General features: G+C 39.4%; 2 protein-coding genes across 4 annotated transcripts in view; one reads left to right on the top strand and one right to left on the bottom strand.

Annotated features, from left to right (window-relative positions):
- The window catches only part of ANAPC10 (anaphase promoting complex subunit 10), a 248,243-nt gene extending 243,539 nt beyond the window's left edge, over positions 1 to 4,704 (top strand). Inside the window, exon 6 of the mRNA XM_043545762.1 lies at positions 4,546 to 4,704. Within this exon, the coding sequence (XP_043401697.1) occupies positions 4,546 to 4,551 (6 nt within the window). The 3' untranslated portion in view covers positions 4,552 to 4,704. The remainder of the gene's footprint in view (positions 1 to 4,545) is intronic.
- The window catches only part of LOC102947790 (hedgehog interacting protein), a 97,583-nt gene extending 76,097 nt beyond the window's left edge, over positions 1 to 21,486 (bottom strand). For all 3 annotated transcript variants that reach the window (XM_007070137.4, XM_043545752.1, XM_043545754.1), the window contains exons 1-4: positions 20,775 to 21,486; positions 13,574 to 13,769; positions 5,482 to 5,638; positions 4,481 to 4,682 (exon numbers count right to left, since the gene is read on the bottom strand). In XM_007070137.4, the coding sequence (XP_007070199.1) occupies positions 4,481 to 4,682; positions 5,482 to 5,638; positions 13,574 to 13,769; positions 20,775 to 21,041 (822 nt within the window). In that variant the 5' untranslated portion in view covers positions 21,042 to 21,486. The remainder of the gene's footprint in view (positions 1 to 4,480; positions 4,683 to 5,481; positions 5,639 to 13,573; positions 13,770 to 20,774) is intronic.
- Between the last annotated feature and the right edge of the window lie 496 nt (positions 21,487 to 21,982).

The following is a 21,982-nucleotide window of genomic DNA, read 5'->3' as shown; positions in this document are numbered from 1 at the left end:
CCAAACCATTAATTAGTGCATGGCAAGCTGGTGCTCTGTATATTCACACTCTGGCTTGCTGTGCTGTTACTCGGTATCTAGACAAGCCCTCAATCTTTCAGATATAAATACAAACTAAACAGAAATCTTTTAAACTGCTGTTTTCAGGGAGGTTAAACCTTGGTTGTAAAAATAAAATGTAACACACATAGCCTAACACAGTAGCATTTTTATCAAAAAGTGAAAATATTGTTTTTTAGTTACACCAAACCCAAAATTGGGCTGTGGGTGGGAGGCAAATTGTCAACAGTTCTTATTCATTTCAGAGGGAAATCTTCATGTGACATGCACAGGTAACTGGGTGAAAACCCTACGTGCTGTGTTCCACAGGAGGTCAGGTTAGATTATCTAATGGTTGTTTCTTCTTTAAAATCTATGAAAATGATGGAAAAACTGAGAAAATTCCATTTTTTTGGTATTTTGAAAAAAAAAGGCCAAAATGTCACCATTAGAAAAAAACTGCACCTACACATTTTGGGCGTGATTCTGATTTCTCATTACTAAAACTCCATTGATTTCACTGTAGTTACTCTGTAAGGAGAGAATCAGGCTCATTGTAACAAAAATGTACACAGACCGCTTTCATTAGTGTTACATTAGTGAGAATTAAACATGTTTAACCCCCTTTTGTCTTGTAAAGAGAAGAGATCTCTTATTCAGACAGCCCACACACAGCTACAATGGCCCAACAGACCTGAACCATTCATGGTCAATGATGTCAGCAATCTGCATACTAATGTCCTGAAGCACTAATTAGCAAAATATGCAGACTGTAAAGATTCTGGAGAAATAACTCTGCATTTAAAAAAAATTGAAACAGGGATTACGTTAACATGAACTAGATATCTTTTTGATTGTGCCAGCAGGGTCTAAACAGGGAAGTTAAAGTGCAACATGTTAGAGCCTTTTACATATTGCTCCCTTCCAGAGCATTTTGCCAGAATCAGGTATTATTATCCCTGATATTATTTTTATATGTGAACAGTGTCTGTAGTTGCCACAGGGATGTTATGTAACTGTGAATGGGAAGGAAGGTGATTAGTGTGACTCGGAATGAGAAGGGAGGTGGCCCACAGGATGTTCTGTTATAATGATATACACTGTAAAAAATGGTTGAGAACGGTTTTAAAGTAATCATTAGGGAATATTTGGTTTTATTTATTCTCTTCTACTTTTTCAAGTTATTGGGTGTTTTATATAACTATTAGCGCAGTTAAGCTGCGTATCCTAATTTTCAGCATTCTCCTGCCTTCCTCTCCCTACCTATCGGCTAGTGTCCTGCTTCCAGCTATTTCTCCTTCCTTCTTCCTCCGCAGAATGCAAAAAGGCCTCCACCCATTCAAGACCCCAACCCACCAGAAAGCACTAGAACACCCATCATTCCCTCTAACTGGACCGCCTTCGGTTTCTTGCTTGTCTTTCCTTTGCTTCCAGTCTTCCAGCTAAATTAGCACTACTGGCTCTATGGTGGTGACTTTTGTAATGCTGACTGACCTCCCCGTTTTTGTAGATTGGTCAAATGGAATGAGTCAGTCAGGACTATGGAAAGGTTGGACAGGCCGGGGGGAGAGGATTCTTGACAAAAGGGTGATTCATACCTAATATATCACACTAACAATTTTTTTTTTAACACCGTGCTCTCCGGAAAGCCATAGGTGTAAATCATCTAGGAATTAACTGAAATTATTTAATGGTCTGATTTGCACTGGCTAAATAGTGGACTAAAGTACTTATTTGGGCAAATTCTGCTTTTCATTGACATTAATTGAGTTGTACTAGTATTAACCAAGAGGAGAATTTGTTCCATTGTGTGCAATATGTAGGCACAAAGAGCTAAGTCTGGGTTTGTGCTTTAGAATTGGCTATTCATTGCTTACCTTTTTAAAAACCTTTAATTTAGCTTATTAAAGATGTCTCGACATTAGACAACAACTAACTGCTGCAGTATTTCTAGGACATATGCAAACACATGCAAACACATGCAGGCCCATAATGATTTGCTATAATTCCCAGTAACAACTTTGCTTGAGAGGGTGTGAACTGTGTGAACCAAGTGAAGTATGTGTGTGTATACAGTATGTATGTGAAAAGAGATGTATAGGAGTGCTTGTGTGAGTATTCACAACACATGGTTTGGTGATATCCATGTGATAAACTGCAGAACCATGTCATAAATTGCAGTTATCATGTACATTTGACTGCCTCACATGTGTTTACCTCACCACTCATCAATAATGCAGCCATCCCAAACTCATACTTATAAACACTTTGCCAAGATTTGAAATAACAGGAGCCTAAAGTTAGTGTCTCTAAATCTGAATTTATATGCCTAAATAAGTGGGCTAATTTTCCAAGTGCTGAACACTTAGCAACTTCCATTAATTTTAGTGGGAGCTGCTGGGTGCTCGGCACACCTTGAAAATCAAGCCACTTATTTGGGTGCTTCAATATAGACCCGGGGAGACTACCCCAATTTTGAAAATTGTGGTGCTTTTGTCTAGTAAAGGGGTGGCCAATCTGTGGCTCTGGAGCCACAGCACCTTTTCAGAAGTTAATATGCAGCTCCTTGTATAGGCACCGACTCCGGGGCTGGAGCTACAGGTGCCAACTTTCCAATGTGCCGGGGCGTGCTCACTGCTCAACCCCTGGCTTTGCCACAGGCCCTGCCTCCTCTCTCCTCCCCCTCCCCCCAGAGCCTCCTGCACCCCACAAAACAGCTGATCAGGAGGTGCGGGGAGGGAGGGGGAGGCGCTGATTGGCGGGGCTGCTGGTGGGTGAGAGGCACTGTGAGTGGATTGGGGGAGCTGCTGGGTGGCTGCTGACGTATCACTGTGGCTCTTTGGCAATGTACATTGGTAAATTCTGGCTCCTTCTCAGGCTCAGGTTGGCCACCCCGGTCTAGTATATTTCTGATAATAGTAACTAGGCCTTAATATTATGCCCATCACCATGATGTAGAGACACTGAGAACACCACATTATACTAGAACATGCTCCTTTTATATTTGTTGTGTATTTTTTCTTTTTTTTTCTTCTTTTTTGTCTTGGAGCTCAGTAGCTGAAGGCAATCCACATAGGCACAAAGGCAATGGTCAATAAATCATAAAATCATAGAAATTAGTTCTTTTTTTAAAAGAAACTACTGTATTTTGCATTTATTCCTCTGTTTCAAAACAAACCCAAAATTATCCAAACACCGTCTCAGAAAGGTCTATCTGAAACTGTCCTGTTGGCATTGTATCTGATGCACAAAAAGCCTATTTATCGTGTAATAAATACTTTAGATCAACATAGCTCATTTTCATTATTTTTTTTTTTTCATTTCACCAAAGCAAGTCCATGAATTATTTCAGGTAAGGAGGCTTTTTATGAAGTTAGATTGCAGTTCTTTGATGCACAGCCTGATTCTAAAGCTTAATTCCAATTTTACATATCACATAGTAGGATTTCAGCTGAGTTATCAGTATAAACATTTACATAAGTAAATATTGGAATAAAATATAGATGGGTTCTGACTAAAATATCACTTTGTAGCCTTTGGATTCCCTTAAGTTTACTAATCCCACGATTTTATTGTCATATCTAGAAGTACTGCCTTGAAAACCAACATCTCCAGGAATAATAATGTCACATCATTGCCCAATCATCAGGGCTCTATTCCAGCTCCCATTAAAGTCAATAGTAGTCTTTGTGCTTGATCAGCACTAGAAAAATTCACTAATATATAGGCATACGTTTAGAGGTGCAATAACATTTTTAGGGTACAGGTTGTGTGCTGCACATTTTAGATTATACCACAGACAATGGGCAGTTTTTGTAGTTCTCAGGGATTGAAGAAATGGGGAGGGGAAGCACAGCTCCCCCTGTGCTAAAAAAAACACAGGGTAGCTCCCCCTCCTTCTTGGATGGTGTGGTGAGAGCTCCCCCTTCTGTATGCTTCTACAATAACCACTGGTAATACCAAAAGATTCAAGTGGGATAATTCCTTAAATGGCTCAAGCCTGCTCCCACTGAAGTCAATGCCAAAGTTTGGCAAACTTCAGCAGTAGCATAATCAGGCCTAAATGATGTAAATGTGGAGATAACTTTGTGATCCAGGTGCTGTACATCCTCCTGTACATTCAAGGGGAGGAAACAATTAAAAGCACAGAGAAAAATATGAATACAGTTCTTATAATCAGTCTTTTCCCTTTACTTAACCAAGGAAAGCAGACTCCTTCATTATGCTCCCTTTCCTTATCAGTTGGAACTCTACTATATTTCATATTTGCTCCTTATCTTCTATTTAGAATACTTTTTCTTTAAATTAAAATATTTTCCTGAAAAAAATTGCTGTTGCTCGCCATGATTTTGATTTTAAATGAAAAGCACATACAGGGAGGGTAACAAATAATTAGATTAAAATATAAGCAGATGAGAGAGAAATAAAAAAGAATTCCAACCTTTATGCCACTTTGAACAAGCTTGTGTATGTCCAAAAACGGTTCCTTAATTATGTCCCCTTCAGGAGTGAAAATCTTCACATATCCTTCCTTCTCAAGGATAAAGAGACGATGTGATGCATCCCCACAGTGCACTGCACCAACAGGCTGCCTCAAACCACTCACAACCTCCTGAATACAGAAGCAGTTGTGCTTGTGCTTTCTAAAGAAATCGGAGAAAAACAGTGAGACTTTTTTTATTATTATTATTTTGCAAAAGATACAGTTCACAGAACCTTCACATAACATTGCCCCTGAGAACTACAATACAAGGTTCCAAAAGTGGTATTACAAGGATAATTATAAACGCCAAATTTTGTCCTCAGATGCACTGTGGCCCCTCCTACTGAAGTCAATGAGAGTAACCTGTGTACAGCCAAGAGCAAAATTTGGCTTTATATAGCTGAGAGTTAAAGTAAAGTAGCCTGATATCTGAGAGGCGGGGAGGGAGAGCAAAATTCACAGAGAGGAAAGTGAATTTTTTATAGTCAAATTCTCTCCTAAAGTAAGCACTGCAAATCCCAAAGACTTCAGAATTTGATAAAATTTTCCTTATTTTGGAGAAGTGTACTGAAATAACATAATCCAATTTATTCACAATAGTGGAAAATGTACAGGAGAAAAAAATGCCATATGCATAAAAACAGATTTGCTAATAAATTATTGTAGAGAGAACTTCCATACTGCTGTAAACTATTAGTAATAAATTTCAGATCAAAATGACACACATGAAGTACATATGAATCACAGAGACGCTTGGCTCATAATACTCTGTTAGTAACCTACATATTAAAAGTATCTAAGCTAATGTGATTAAAAAAAAGACACTTAAACAGCAGCAGAAGAAAATAACATCTGGAGGACACAGCTGCTGAGCATAAGCACAGACTGAGCTGATTCACTGTGAAAACCACAAAGATTTGTCAGTTTTTTTAGATTAAACAGCATTTATCTTTATGAACCTGCTGAGCTCTTCCACTTTGTCATATTCTTCCATCTGGTCCAAATAGTTAGAAGCTGGGCCTCGCACTTGTTTTCTTGGAAAATCTGGAAAGCACAAGCCACCATCTTTTCTTGCATAGTAAAAGCAAAACTCATCAGCTGTAGTTTGGAGAAACCCTTAAAAATGTAAAAGAGCATAAAAGTGTTTAGTGTATTGCCAAGCCTGCAGGTTTTGTGCCTTCAACCTAATGTTCAAATGGGTTATATTCTGAGTGGAAAAATAAGCACTTTAAACAAAGTTCTGTCTTTAAACACAGATAGATGGAGTAATACGGAGTAAGATGGAGTAATTTTGTGGCTTACTCTTCTCTATTTCTATCACCCATTATTTGCAATGTGATTAAACAGGAAAAAAACAACGATGTTAAAATAATACTAAGGGTCAGTCATAAAAACATGAGAGAAAATTCAGAGTTAAGGTGGCCATGCACCTGTTGACATCAGCAGACCCCACTAATAAAGGACAATGTGTTGTAAAGCTCAAGCTATTGCAGCCTTAACTTAACTTTTTCTTGCTGTTTTGGTTTATAGCTGACGCTTAGCATTATTATTTTAACATTATATTACAGAGTATTGGTTTTCATTTTGTTTTTATGCTGCTAACTGCCATTGAAATACTTGATGGTACTTTCCATTGATTTATAAAAGGGTGTAAAAACTTCATATCAATATCTTAAAAACTTCATGAAGCATTGGCACCAAAAGACAGGCAGTATAACTGGTGCATGAGCAGTAGTCTCAAAAAGAGAGGACTAAGGATAAAACAGAACTTAATTTATATTCAGATGTCCTTACAACTCTGTGGTGAGTACTCTGCACTACCATGGGAGAACCTGAGGTTCAATGTCACAGACTAGTTCTTTACTCTCCAGGGCCTAAGAAGAGGGAGTGCCGCATCCTGCTCTGTAGCTATACTGTAGCCTATCTAAAGCAAGTGTGCATGGGTTCTGTAAACTGTCTTTAGCTGAAAGGAGTTCTTTAGGTTTGGGGTTATTTAAAGAAGGAGTCTGAAAACCAAAAAGAAAAAAAGAAAAGAAATGAGATCTATGAGGAAGAACAGTGCTGCTGTTGACTTTTTAATATATTCCAGTTAACAGCAAGACTATTACTTTCTGCCCATAGACCTATTTCTAGTAAGTTTCACCCATTTTTAATCCTCTTTATCAAAGCTCATGTGTACATCAGAAGGCAGAATTTAGCCCATTATATATAGCATGTGGGGTTTCGAATGAAATCAGCAAGGTAGTCTGGTTTAGAACATCTTTAAGTTCCCTTTGCACTGCCAGAGCAATGCAAAAGGAGACTTTGCATGAGTCAGGATATGGGCCATGGTATATACAGAATTAATAATGATTCAGTATATAGGATAAAAGTTTTATTGGCACTCAGTTGGGATCATCAGCATGACTCTCATATAACTTCACCACTTGTAAGTAATGCAGTTATCCCAAATTTATGTCAATAAAACTTTTGGACTTCAACTCACAATCATGTATTCTTTTCATATGCATCCTCCTTTAATAAATAAATATCCAGGTCATTCCAAATAATGGGCCAAATTCTGCCTTTGGGTTATAGAAAATAAAATTTGGAACACGTGATTGTGTGTTGTGGCATGAAGGTTTCATTGGCATGAATTTGGAGATTCAGCAAATATCAGCAGCTAGTGGCTGTTTCTAATTTATAGGAACTAGCACAAGAAATGCATGAGAAAAAAGATACAGAATTTTCATATGGAATAAGTGAAGATTAATTGTGACATAACCATGGAACAGTATTCCAAGGCTCTGTATTTGTCAAGCTAGACCCCAAAACAATCCAGAATCTTGATGTTGAATTATTTGACATCAGAGGGCATGACCGAGCCCTTAGTAATTTCTTTCTCTACATACAATCGACAGTCAAGCTAAGTGCAATGGACATTTGGAGCTGTAGAATTACTACATGCTCAATATGCCATTTTTATTAAGGACACATTTCTTTGTTCTGAAATTTTGTCTTCAATAAGAATAAATGGGAGTATGTGTAGATCACACTGTTTAGCCAGTGTATGTTCATTTCTAATAACAGTCAGATGCAAACTCATTTAACCTATGCCATATGGAATGTTCTTTACTTATACATAAAGTGATTGACTTTATGCCTGTGGCTATTTGTATCATGAAGTATTTCAGCATGTAAGCAAGTATGAAATGTACTGAACTTGTTTTTGCCATTCAATAAGCCCATTCCTTTTTCATATTCTATAACTCTGTTTTTAAAAACGGGGGTTTGAACTGAACTCTGAAATGCTACAGTGTCAATGGATGAACTTGCTAAGTTGTCAAAAAGAGATGGTGTCTCTATAAGGACAACTCCAATTGTGCACAATGGGGTAGTATTTCGAAAAATGCTCAGAGTTGGTCTAACTGCCTCCATGGAAATTAATGGAGTTAGGCCAGCTTCTGAGCACTTTTCAAAATCCCACCCTGTATATGTTCCATCCAATTAAGGTCAATTTATCTTTGGATGTCTGTGCAATTCCCATTGACTTCAATGGGAGTCTGGCACATGCATAAAAAAGGCAGAACTTGGCCCTTAGGTTTTATTCTGCCATGTAATAAGAAAGCATTACTTACAAATTTTTGCTGCCATATATTACATATACTAGATCAGATATGAAAACTGTCTCAATAAAGAAATATTTACATTAGATAAGGGGTCAAAATCCTGCAGTTTTTACTCTATCCTTAGTAAAGCACAGCTGCTACTGACTTCTCTGGGGTTTATGCCTAAGGGCTGTAAAGTGTGACCCTCTGAATTTCTGTATGTATTGCTATGTTTTTAAAGACCCTTACAGGTGGTGATGAATTTTCTCTGCTCATTCTAAGTTTCTCCTGTTTTGCTAGGATCCTGCAGACATTATATTTCTTTATATTTGAAAAATGAATGGTAAAAAGAGAGAGGAATCTGATCTCAAGGTCCCAGTCTGTATATCCCTGAAGTTGAGGATTGTTCAGGTCAGGAAATCTAGATCTAAACCCATCATGTGGATTTGCGATCCAGTCTGGATCCAAAACTTGCCAGGAAAGGTTGGAGCTTCCAGGTTCAGAAACTATTTCCCTCCTCCCCCCAATCCCACCCTTCATCCCTATCTCACTACGTTTTCCATCACCCTTGACTCCTTCTACCCTCTTTCCTATTGCAAGGTCACCCAGCCAACCCTCAGCCTTGGCTTCACTCACTAACAACTTCCTCTGCTCCTGAACTCATCCAGCTGAGCATCATGGATGGCAGTCCCACAACCATGCTGACTTCTACCACTACAAATTTATTCTTTCCTCCTACAGCTCTTCTACCTCACTATTCAAGAAGCACCACTTCTGCATTCTCATTCAATTCTGCCATTGCAAAGTTGCAACCAGAGCTGCCTCTCTTGCAACTTTGCTTCCCTCCTTAAACCTTTCCATTGCTCCAACCTCACTAAGGTCAGGGTATCACTGATTTTTTTTAATCTACAAGATCTGATGGGACCTCCCTTCTTCTCCCTCTAACTCCTCCTCCAAATCACCCTCTCTACTCCCCCTCATCACCAAAACTGAGATTTCTTGTTTGCTCTCCTCCTCTAACCACTCCAGCTGCCCCAGCAACCTCTTCCCTGCTTCCCATCCTGATCTCCCTACTCCCCACTCTCCTTTTCTTAATGTTTTCCCTCAATCCCACATTCTCCACTGGTTCATTCCCTTCACACTAAACGTATGCTCTAATTTCCCCTTCATAAAAAAAAAATCATCCTTGACCCCACTTACTTCTCCAACTACATTCTCTCTTCTCCCATTCATTTCCAAGCTCACTGAACGTACTGTCTACAAGTGCTGTCTGGAATTCCTCTTCTTCATCTCCCTTCTAGACTCTTTTAATCTGGTTTCTCCCTCCACTGAAACAGCTTTCACCATCATATCATCTTCCTGACCAAATCTTCTACTATATCTCCAACTATTATCAACCTAACTTCTTTGCTGCTTTTCAACTGATTGACCATGCTCTTCTTCTTGATATCTTATTCTTCCTCAGCTTTTGTAACCTCCATCATTTTCTGGTTACTCCTACATCTCAAACTTTTCCTTTGGCATCTTGTTCAGTGATGCCTCCTCTCTCTTTCTATAACTTTAAAGAGGAGTCTTCAGTGGACTGATTGAGTCAGGTTCTGATCTGGGCCCCAGCCTTTACCCACCACAATCATGGGGAGCCTGCTGTAAATTAAAGCAGCCCCTGGACTGCTCTAACTTATCCTGGGCCTGTACCATGCCTGGAACAGGTCAAGTCCAGAAGACACGCCACTCACCTCTTTCTTGAGCTGTGCACAGGATGAACGGCTAGCCCACTGAATTAAATGGAGCTACATTGATTTATGCCACCTGGGTATCTAACCTAATGACTTTATTCCTGCTAACTTCATTGAGATAGAGAATATATATATTTTTAATCACAAGGAAACAGAACAATACTTCCCTTAGTCGTTTCTTTGTTCTATGATGATGGGTTTTGAAAAGTTTTTGGGGGGTATAAATGAACAGCTTTCTAGCGTCACATCTGAAATTGTTGACAAAAAATATGCTCACCTCACTCTCCTCAACTCTTAGCTATGTTCCTGAGGTGACTCCAGCCAGATACTCCCCCTGCTGAAACCTTTGGAGACTACCAGGCCAGGTGGTCACACAACTTAATCCCAGTGGATTTTTCAGGTGTATGGTAATGGGTCTGCATACACCCAGCAGCAGTGTGGAACTGTTGCAGCCTCCACACTGGACATTTTTCGGCTAATAACAAATAACTGTGGAAGTACTTCTGGAATTGCAGTGCAGGGAGTGGTTATTCTCCATTTCTACCATTTTGGTTTGAATGCCACTTGGTTAAAAATCCACATCTAGATTCTGACTTTGGTAACATCTGGAACTGGATGTGCACACAATCACCTCAACCAGTTTCTGTTAAAAACAAGAATAATGGGCACAAGGGGACAGGTAAGCTGTTTAACCCCAGCTAATGTCAGTTTGCTTCCATGATAGCATTTGGTGCTTCAAAAGTGAAGAAAAATGTGATTTCTAATTCAAAGAAGGGGTGTAGGCCCCTTATTTGTAGCAAATCTTCAGCTTGGCTACTGGATTTGGGCACTGAAGATACATTAAAAAGAAAAGGAGTACCTGTGGCACCTTAGAGACTAACCAATTTATTAAAGCATAAGCTTTCGTGAGCTACAGCTACGAAAGCTTATGCTTTAATAAATTGGTTAGTCTCTAAGGTGCCACAGGTACTCGTTTTCTTTTTACAGATACAGACTAACACGGCTGCTACTCTGAAACCTGAGGATACATTGTGGACGAATGGAAAAGAATCCTCTCCCCAGGCCATGGAGCAGTTGTGGAGCCACTCTCTGAATGAATCAGTCCCATAAGGCTAAGTACCTACTAATATTTTTGACTTGCAGATGGAGAGAGAACTGGATGGATTTCTGATGCTAGTCAGTAATAGAGCTGGTCTGAAAATGAAACTACAATTTAACAAAAAGAAATAGTTTTTTTCCGAAGTTGAAATTTCATTTCAACCAAAAATTGCTCACCAGCTCTTGTCAATAAAATACGTAACCTTCCTATATCACTTTATGGAGTAAAAGCACTTTTGCCATCACTAACTACTCCTTGTAATTCCCCTGTGATGTAGCTGGGTATTATTCCCACTGCACAGATGGAGAAACTGAGGGAGAGAAATTAAATGATGTGCTATGTGCCAAACACTGAGTCACTGGCAGAGCCATGTTTAGAACTCAGACCGGTTTACCTCCCAGCCCTGTGCACGGTCCTCCAAGCCACATTGCCTCACACGAACCTGTTCTTTGCAGTTCATGTCAAGCAATCTAAATAATGAAACATAGGTTGTGGGTTCTTTTTGTTTGTCTTTTCAATACTTGTCAAGTTTGTAAAACTTTCAAGTGGCGGAAACGGATCTCATACATGGATTATAAAACTCAAATGAACTATGAATTTGCTTTTAAATGTACATGTATATTTTGAGGGACACTCTAGAATTCTATAGGTCACTTTCCCCCAAAGTGTGACCTGAATCTCAATACCTTCATGAAATATTAATACATGTGCCAATGACCACTCTGCCAAACAAATCAATTAACCCTGTCCGACATAAGTATGCAACGACTTTCTGTTAGTGCAGCCCACTCTCAGAACAAGTATTTAGAAAGATTATTAGCATCTGATTGATGTAGGAAAACTCCTATTCTAGCTAGCTTGTAAGCTCTTTCCTGCAAAGCACAGTGCTCTGTCCAGTGCTAAAGTTATGCTTTCATCTGGTTATCTTTCAAGGCAACCTGGGTGGTCACAAAAAGCACTTGACATCTTGATGCACTTCAGCAGTTTTACATATACACAAACTTTGTAGAAAAATAAATTTGTCATTCATCACCACATATGTTGATCTGGGGAGTGAGGATCCTGAGGCTGTGTAGCTCCTGTGCTGCTCAGCCCATTCCCTCTCTGCCCCCTCCTCCCTCCTTAACTTTTGTTCCCTATAGAGCATTTTTCTCGGAAACTTAGACTCTAATGAAAAGATGATGTAAATGTTCAGCAGAATATACTCATCATTTGGGTTAGTTACAAACTTGTATTTAAAAAAACACTCTTTGTGGTGGCTTCCAGGATGGGCCAAACGTTTACAATATCTACTCTGTTATCTCTGCTCGGCAGGCAGTCTTGGCAACTATGATCTATTCTGCTTTGCTCTGGGGAATGTGATAAAGAGCAAGAAACAGCTGGTTTAAGAAAGCCTTAGAAACATCTCTGTAGTTTATAAAGACAATAATAATATTTTCATATTTGAATGGGTTTAGATACATGTTAAACCACACCAAAGGGAAAAAGCAACTCTATTCAAAATGTTTTTGCAAGTCAATAAGAGAACACTACAGAAAAGTCCTGCATCCCTGTGAGTTCAAAGAAAACAAAGTACATACTGTACCTAAGCAATAAAAGCATTGCCCACTTAAAGCCATACCTATTACACAGCTCAGTTTTACAGAACTGTTCATGTTATAAATGATTATTCGCAAGTTTTTCATGATCTTACCTAACTCAGAACTACATTATTTTCTTTTAAATTTCACTACTCAAAAAAATCCCACTAGTTCAACTTTTTTCTGTGGTGCCAACAGTGTTTGGATAAGGAGAGAGGAACAGTTGAAGAAAGGGCAATCATAATTATATAAATGTTTTAGTCCTGTAATTACTGATGATGTTGTTTAACATAATCTTTTAAGACAATATTTTAACTTTTTAAAAATGCAACTACCTTTGCAGGGCATTTTGGCAATCTTGTGTAAAGGTGATAAGAGACATTTGTGTGATGGCTACAGGCACCATGGGCCAAATTCAGCTTTTGGTTATGCCAAGGTAAACCACGTGACTATGGCAGGACCCTTCAGCGTCAGTTAAGGGTGGAATTTGGTCCCATGTTGTTAACAGCATCAATGGAACTGATTCAAAGGGCACTGAAGTCGGTAGAAAGACTCCCACTGATTTCAGTGGGCATTGATTCTGGTGCATATGTTTAAAAACAAGAATGTATGCGATTACCAAACCAGGAAAGGACACCTTAAATATTCAACATCTTTATACTACCTACACTATACTACAGCTTCTTTTCTTTCACTTTTTAAAAGCGTATCAGTTAGAAGAGCTTTTTTATGGTTGGCTAATTGTTTTTATGCTTTGCGTGAACAAAGTGAAATTTCAATACAGAGAATAACTTATTCGGGTGATTTGAAAAGTTATAACATATATCACTGGTTTTTCTAGAAATTCAAGAGGAGGCTGGGAAGAAAAAACCCAAATATTCACTTGAATAGGAAAGATCTACCTTCATGGTCCTGACTCTACACTCCTTAATGTCTCTGGGGGTTTCCCAATGGAGGACTGCAGGATCTGATCCAATATCTCTTAAGCAATAGAGAGCATTTAAATTTAGACATCTTTTTTTAGTCTATTATTTTGCTATAGTTTTTACCTGGTATTTGACCTCTGCAAGTATAATAGAATTCTTTACAATAGTCTTTGCACAGGAAGGGAAGAGCTAGTTCTCTTTCAGATGCTTCCCCTTTCTCAGGTGAATGGAATAGATTCTGAGCATGTGGTGAGCAGTGTGCACATTTGATTTCTTCCAGTAGCTTCACACATTCTGTGTTGTTGGTAACAGAAAATATCTGCAAGCCACAAACCAGAGACAAATAAACACATGACCTACTTCCCTGTCTTATACAAAAAGATTCTTTGAAATAATGTAAGTAAATCATGCTAATGTAACCAGTACAGTTATGAATCAGTAAAAGTGCCATATTTTAAGTCACCATGCTAAGTGCAAAATTATTACTATGAAAGAGAATCACATGCAATAAATCCTCAGATTTTAGAGTACTAGCAAGTGTTTCTCTTTCCAAATGCAAATTAATTTACTCTCACTAATCAAGCCTGCAAATTCTTAATTGTGTGAGTAATTCTTGATCAGTGGGAATACTCACATAAATAAGGATTACTGGCATAAGCAAGGGCTGCAGGAACAGGCCCTAGGTCCACTTCTCTTATAGGTGATGCTGAAAAATACAACTTCCAAGTCTAAATTACATGCATAAGAGGCTCAGATTAAGAGTTACCTAAAGATTTAAAACTAAATTTCTAAAGTCAGAACACATTAGAAAAACAATCTCCAGGTATTTATAAAATATGCAGGCTTTGGATTGTACTGTGAGCCTACTAATGAACCTCCTTTGGTTGAATTCTCAAAGGGGTTCCTCTGAATTTTCTGCTTTTCAATGCAATTATATTCATGCATATGCCAATGTAAACTGTTGGTAGAAAAAGCCTTAGATTGTCAGTAATTTCTGTTTATAAGAAATAGAAAATATGAAATTTTCCTTAACATACAGTCTGTCCTATTATTCAATTTTAACTTTGTCCTGAAAGTCAATATATTATGCATAATACTTACTTAAGCACTACACCATGCTGTATAATTTGTATAAGTAAACACAAGAGCTTGGGGAGTGCAATGTCGGCATATCATGAAAAATAAATGTTAACGGAAAACAGCACATTCTTCACTATTTGTCTGTAATATTATGCACTTCATAACTTATTGTAAACCACATGGTACTAAGGGTTTGCTTTCTGATCTCTCAACCCAAAATTACATTATGGCTCAATCCAGCATTCACTGCAGCCATTGTGAGCTGGATCAGGCCTTATCAGAACATAAAGCACAGCATCTCATTATTACTGATTTAGCATAATTATAAACAATTCTAATATAATTGTTTTTTAAAAAGTGATGCTACAGACATTTTATACAATCTTGCTTCTACCGTGCAAGTTCTCAGATCTCAGAGTGGATTTGATATTACTGTTTTTCACACTGTGAAGGACTCTGTGGTGATTCATTCTATTGTAACAACATTGATTAATTCCTTTCAGAAAACATGCAGTAATTTTGCTAAATTACTCTAGGTAAATCAAATAATTAACTTGCATGGAGATTTTTGGCCCACAATTTGACGCATAATTGCTGTTTGACAGCTCATCAGTCATCAGAATGCCTAAGGCCAGTAATATAATTTTGAACTCATCACTTTATTTTTGGATAAGAATCACATAACTTTGCTCCCATGTATCTGAGAGTGCTTTTTTTATTATTTTAAATCTGGCAGACAAAATATTAGCAATAATATGGCATTTTAAAAATCACATACAAAATATTAATAGCAGCAATCCTAATTCTGAATATGACTACCTACTTTTTTAAATTTTTTTAATTAAGGAAGCATTTCTCAAACTTTTCAAAGCCAGACCCTCTTCAGGAAAATGAAATTAATCATGTCCTATACAACCCTTCCATGTGCTGCCAAAGGATCCCCAAAACAAGCAGTCGCTCAAAGTAGTCCCATTGGCTTCAATTGGACCCACTAATGTCAGTAAGTAGAACAGTACTTGGCCTGCCTTCTCTGGTAGAATCCTCATTAATTTCAGAGTTTTCTGGTTTGAGTCTGCAGGATCAGGCCCTAAATAGTCTATTCTGTACAGTTCTTATATTGCCATCATTATCATAGTATCTGAGTGCCTTCCAGCAGCGCATTAAGTGACATGACTAACATCTGTCACATGAAGTTGGCTCTCTCTCTTGTCCTTTCTGTAATAAGATAATTGTGTGCGCAGTGTAGTGTTTTGTTTTGGTATGGGGTTGTTTTGTTTTTTAAGTGTACACACTGATACGCGTTTGTATGAGAGAAGGCAAAGCTGAAGAAGCGCGCTTTGCACTTGGAGTAGAAGGTGGTGAGATTAGTGTTGGCCCTTAGTTCCTCCTGTTCATTCCAGTCTCAGACTAATCCCCAAGAAAGCTCAGTTTCCTGCACAGATGAGCTTTGCCCTTATGGTAGAAAGTTTCATGATGCCCGACCAGCAGAGTTGTCAGCCACGGTCTCCATCCTAGAATTTTAGTTGATCCTTTTAGATATGCTGGGCCCAGGTCATTGAGGGCCTTGAAGATAACAACCAAGATCTTGAACTTGATTTTCTTCTATAGCAAACCAGTGGAGGAGAGGTCTTATGTGCATACGGTAGCCCATGCTGCTGAGTACGCATTTTGTACCAGTTGGAATTTCCTTCAGGCTGATGGCTTCATGCCTAGGTATATTGCATTGCTGTAGTCCATATGGGAAGGGACAAAGACCAGGCCGTTGTTCACCATGATGGAACAGAGTCTCCTAGCCAACCACAGAGGTCAGACAACTTGTGGATGCTGACATGTGAGAGTTTAGCATCAGTGAGGAATCCAGGAGCACTCTTAATCTATGGACTAAATTGCCCAATTTTGAGTGTGTATTTACCACCAAGGAAACTACACCATGTTTGCAGACTCTTCAAAGTGCTTTCCTCTGTCCACTAGAATCATCTGTCTTCATCTCTAAGCTAATCTCATTCAAGCTCTGGCATACAGTTGGTGGTAGTGGTATGTGGTGAAGCATAGGTCAATAATCAGAGAGGTAAATATTGAGTTTGTTTTCCTCATTAACCCCACAACTGATGCAGGCATATTGCCATAGTTCTATTGGAAGGTACAAAAAGTCAAAAGTTAATTTATTTTTCCTTGTGGAAAATACATTAATTGCTCAGTAATATACAAGTAAAAAATGTTTTCCTCCATTTTAATGGCTAAAGCTAAAACAAAAGGATCCTAATCCTCCTGACCAGCTGCCATCCACGAGAGGTTTGATTTTTAGTCCTTGAGGAATTGAGTCCATCTCTCAATTTTTGGAATGTGTCTTGGTCATATAATAACTAATCAAAAGATTAGGGAATGGGACTCAATAAATTATCTGAAAATCAAGCACAATATTTTTATGTTAAGTTTCATGCTATTTGAGCATAGTAGGATGTTAAAACTTCACTCTGTGTGAGGTCTGCAGTAGAAATACCTATCTGAAGGTAGATAGAGCCATCATTCTAGCTTTGGTTTCAATAAATCAATAGCCTTACTGAAGTCAATTAAACAGATTTAGCCCAAGGCTGAAACACTGTTTAGAACACAGTATTTTCAGTGAACATATAATAATGACCTTTACCTTTAAAACTGACCATATCTTTGGTCTCTTAAAGAAATGCAAACTAATTTCCTGTATCAATTTTTAAAAGTTATATGTGAAACCATCAAATTTGCAGTGGTTTGCTGTGGAAATCATGTAAAACTTCCAAACATTATTGCAGCATGCCTAATAATGATTATGCCTGCTGCTGACTAATTTACAACATCTGTAAGATCATCCTTTAATCTCTATCCACAGGCAAGTAAGACTGGTAGAAGAAAGGTAAGATAAATACTGGAATACAGGAAAGTACAGCTTACAAGACTGGTTTATCAACAACAAAAATAGTGAAAAGAGACACCCACAAGACACAGAAATTCTATACATGTAATATAGCACTCTGTTTTGCACACCCTGTGTTTATTTTATTTGACAAAAAATAGTGTGGGTTTGATGTTAACAGCAAAAATGTATGGCAGTGAATTAAGATGTTTCATTAAACTGTATTTGGTATACAAGCAATTATTTCTAAAAATCATATGCCTACAAGGTTGTTCAGCTGTTGGGTTGAACATATGTTTCTTCTGTACTATAGTGCTGGATTATGTCATTAAAGAGTTCAGTTTCAATTTTAGGCTAATATGTAAATAGATCATTGTACCAAGGCAGCTGTTAAAGGGACCCCAAGATGAGTTATTTGTTTAGTTGGATGTGTTCAACAATAGCCTTTGTTTGTGAAAGAGCCAGAGCAAACAAATGATTGTAAAAGGGCACACTTGAAAACAATTTCTTTTCACCCATTCCTTGACAGCCTTGGCTGTGAAACCATCCAAGGTAGAGAGGGCTTCTGTGCCTATCTGGCTATACGCAAACCTTCAAAAACTCTGGTGTCACAATATTTGATTCTGGCTTTAGTGAACCTAGTGGTAAAATGGGGATATTCTGGAAAGCTAGAAGACAAAGAGTTAAATGCCACATTATGCAAAAATATTACTAAAGACATTCTAATTTTGTCTGTTTGATAAAGCAGTGCCCTTTATTGCTGCTTTGCTGTGCTTAAGGGACTGGGAGTGTTGTCATCATAAAGACAGATCAATAATTTGATCATAAAATGTCTCAGGGCTGACACACAGCATCTTAACCAAGAAGCTAATCTGAAATTGAAAATGCCTGCTGAGCGAGCTCAAATTGCTATAGAAAAAGCTAATGTTCAGATTCCTATTAATGTCATAGACACTCAATCCTGTGTATTAATATGACTCTATATCACATTATAGACCTGTTCAGTTTTTGGAGCCCTTGTGTAATATAGTGCTGAAAACCCACTTTTTACAAAGTTCCCTCCAAGTTTTTTGTATGATATTGTAATGTCTCTTGTGGAATGGTCACTACTTCTATCAAGTATAAATGACATGTATTTTGGAAAATTGTCTAAATATGTATTTACGTGATAAAACGGATTTAAGATAGCCGTAACCACTGACATTTAATGGATAAATAATGTGGTTTTAAAACCTTTTGGAATAATATCCACTAAAAAGTATGAATCTATATTTATAAGGTTAGTTTTAATGCTTAGAAATAGATGTTATGGTATATTGTTTTGAAACTTCATACACTTCAAGGATTTGTTTATTACTATCTACAAAACAAAGAAATTAAACAAAAGATATATTCAAAAAACGCGAAGGGACAAAACCCCACAATAACTAGGAAATTCAAAATTGTCTTAACTCCATTTTTAATTCACCACATTAAACCAACTATTGCAGGGGTCTCCAAACAGTGGGTGATCTCACGTAACATATGTGCTGCAATACCTATATATTACAAACAGGGTGATTTAAGGACATATTTTCCAGTCCTGAGTCTGACTTTTGTGCACTTCAATTAGGCTCTTAAGGTTATCTGAATGTAGTTATTTTGTATTTTAATTGAATTACCACACAGGAGCTTAATGACACTGTCTCTGGACATCATGAAGAAATATATCTGCCCTGAATCTCAAACTACTGCTGCATATGGTAAGAATAAAGAGAGAGCTGCAGCTGAAAACCTGCAGTAAGACTGTTCTCACTCATCTGGGAATAGGGGGGGTAGGACAAATGCTCCCTCAAAAGGCATGAACATTTGGACAGAGCTGGGGACTGAAGGAGAATGATGTTCTCCAGTTTCACCCATTAGTGAACCAACTAACAAACACAATGGTGTTGTTGTTATTCTTTTGCCATAAGCAACAGGACTCTGTGTGTGGGCAGCAGTTTAGTGGGGAGGAGGATAAGTCGACCCCTTTTTGTCCTATTGATTTTTTCCTATTTGCATGACTTGAGCAAATTAAATGATGCAATATGGCTTTTTGTTACAAAACAAAGTGAGAGATACCACCCAGACACATATGTTGATTCGTAGAAGCTGTTTACATGAGAATGGAGTGAAATCTACCGTGAACTGAGCATAAAAATTCGATTCAGGCTGGGTATTTTTTTTTTATTATGCTTGGGCCAGCAAGACTGAAACACAAGTTTTCCAAGAGTCTCTCAGACCTTGACAACTACAGTGTTGTAACTGAGGAATTCTTAATTAAACCTAAACTGGGGAGGGGAAAGTGAAGGGGGTGGAGGGGAAGAGAAGACACCTGATTGTTTATTTCACGTGCAGTGATTCTTAATGACATTATTCAGGAATTTCCATCTCTGTGTACACACTTAATATCATTGCCCTGCTTATCCAATAAGATCCTGCAGAATTATATCTGGACAACTTAGAGAAATCACAAACACATTAATACATAGAAATTAAGCTACTAAAGGAAGCATAAATTAAATATTTTAAAATTCCAATGAGATACTTTTCAAGCAACTCAATTTTAAATTAGGCATATGCATTGTCACATAGTGTGAAAAGGCAAATATCTCATGCCATCCTGTGTGAGAATCAATAACAGTGGAGTCCCTTTCATCGGATACAGGTAATCGTGTGTAACACAAGAGCCTTGACTAGAGATCACTAAGCTCTGATGCACCAGCACCATCTACTATCCAAATCCTTTACTGACCAAACACGTGGAGAAAATTGTACAGGCTTTTTTACCCCCAGAAAAATAAACCAGAAACCACCGTCAAGTTAATTCACAGTTTCACTGTTGCCAATGCACAAACTTAATCCAAAAAAGCCATTCAAGTCTTTCTTCTTCTCAAACCATCCCCTCAGCACAGGGTCCTTGTACCTGAATCCCATGTTCCGTGAGAAAGGGGCACTGCCAATAAACATGCAGCAGTGCACCGAGCTGCTGATTTGAGCAAGACTGGACGATCTGAATGAGTAAGACTTGTAAGATCTCATGGAAACTCGCACATTTGTAAAAACCCTTCTTTGTGAGAGGGAGAGAACTTTCTTTTAAAAATACCTTCCCAACTGACTAAGCCTCCCTTCAGATGAACAGCTCTGGAGAGAGGTCTATGTAACTCTCAAGGAAATAAACCAGGATCGCTCTAACGCTTCTATTTTATTAGATCAGACCCCTCCACCCTCCCAAACAGTAATGGGTCAAACCCATGTTGCTAGATCAAACCAGACACCACCCAGCAGGTTAGCAGTGAGTTTGCATCCATGCAAAAAGCCTCATGTGGTGCCTACCTTAGTCTCAATGTGCAGCAGCCCCTGACTGTCAGTCCTGGAGCAACAGGACAGGCGAGGGTACAAGCCACGACACATCATCTCCCCTCCGCTCGCAGGCTCCAGGAACATCATCCTCCTGTCTCGCTTTTTCAGGCGCCTCGGTGGGTTACCATTCAGGCACTTTCTCCTCCTCGCACCACTCTCCCCAAACTTGGCATCCCCCTCAAAGAAGCACAGAACCACGGCCACCAGCAGCAGTTTAAACGGGAGCATCTTCAGCATCATGCCTTGGACCGTGTGAGTGAAAAAAACAAACCAAACCTCCCCCCCCTCCCCGATGGATTTTCTTTTTGCGCTTCAAAGCAGGAAATCAGCAGCCCCAAAACGGGGGGAGGGCTGGAGAGTGATGATGGTAACAAAAAAAAAAAATCTAAAGGGCAAAGAACTCCCCCCACCCCCGACAAAAACCGGCTTAGTGGGAGGATGCTCAGGAGTTGTGGGGCTAAAGTTGTGCAAGTGACAGAGATTTAGTAATTGGTGCTGTTGCGCCCTGGTGGTGAGAGCTGGGCCAAGGGTCCCCACCCTTGCTGCAGTGGGAGGCGGCGGCGGCGGCAGCAGTTCACTTGTCCCATAGAAAGGATGTTCTCTAGGTAGGACAGTAGCAGCCGCCTGGCTGGGATGATGCCTCCTCCGCGGCCGGCGGTGGCTGCAGCTCACTACGGCTCTCATGTTTCGCTCCCTCTTTTCTTCTTTTTAAGCAGCGCGCGGGGAGGTGCTGCCACCGCGCGCCCCTTCACGTCACCGAGAGGCACTGGGGAAGGCGCGCGCTCGCTCGCGCGCAGGGCAAGCGGACGGGCGGGGGGGAACGGGACAGGGACGGGGTAGACGTGCGCGAGAGCCCGCCGCCCTGCAGGGGAGGGCTCAGGCTGGCTGCGGGGTGCCGCGGCAGCAGTTGCAGTGGGGCAGAGCGGTCTGGGCTAGAGCCGGAGCCTGCTGATTTTTGACCCCAGCGCCCCACATTACCACGGGGGAGACAGACCAAGTCTGGCTGCTCCTGCTGCACCAGCCGCCCAGACAAACGCCCAGCCGGACCCCAACGCATCTTAGTGCAACAGCACGGGGCCAACCTGCATCCCACACCTAACCGCCGCTGGGTCCTGCCCCGGGGGCTCCACCCTCTCCAACTCCTTATGCGTGCACAGAGCCACCGGGAGCCAGGTAGCTCG

The sequence above is a fragment of the Chelonia mydas genome, chromosome 4 (assembly GCF_015237465.2).
Source record: "Chelonia mydas isolate rCheMyd1 chromosome 4, rCheMyd1.pri.v2, whole genome shotgun sequence".
Taxonomy (NCBI): Eukaryota; Metazoa; Chordata; order Testudines; family Cheloniidae; genus Chelonia; species Chelonia mydas.
The sequence above is the reverse complement of the archived record's forward strand: the minus strand, read 5'-3'. Positions and strand labels throughout refer to the sequence as shown.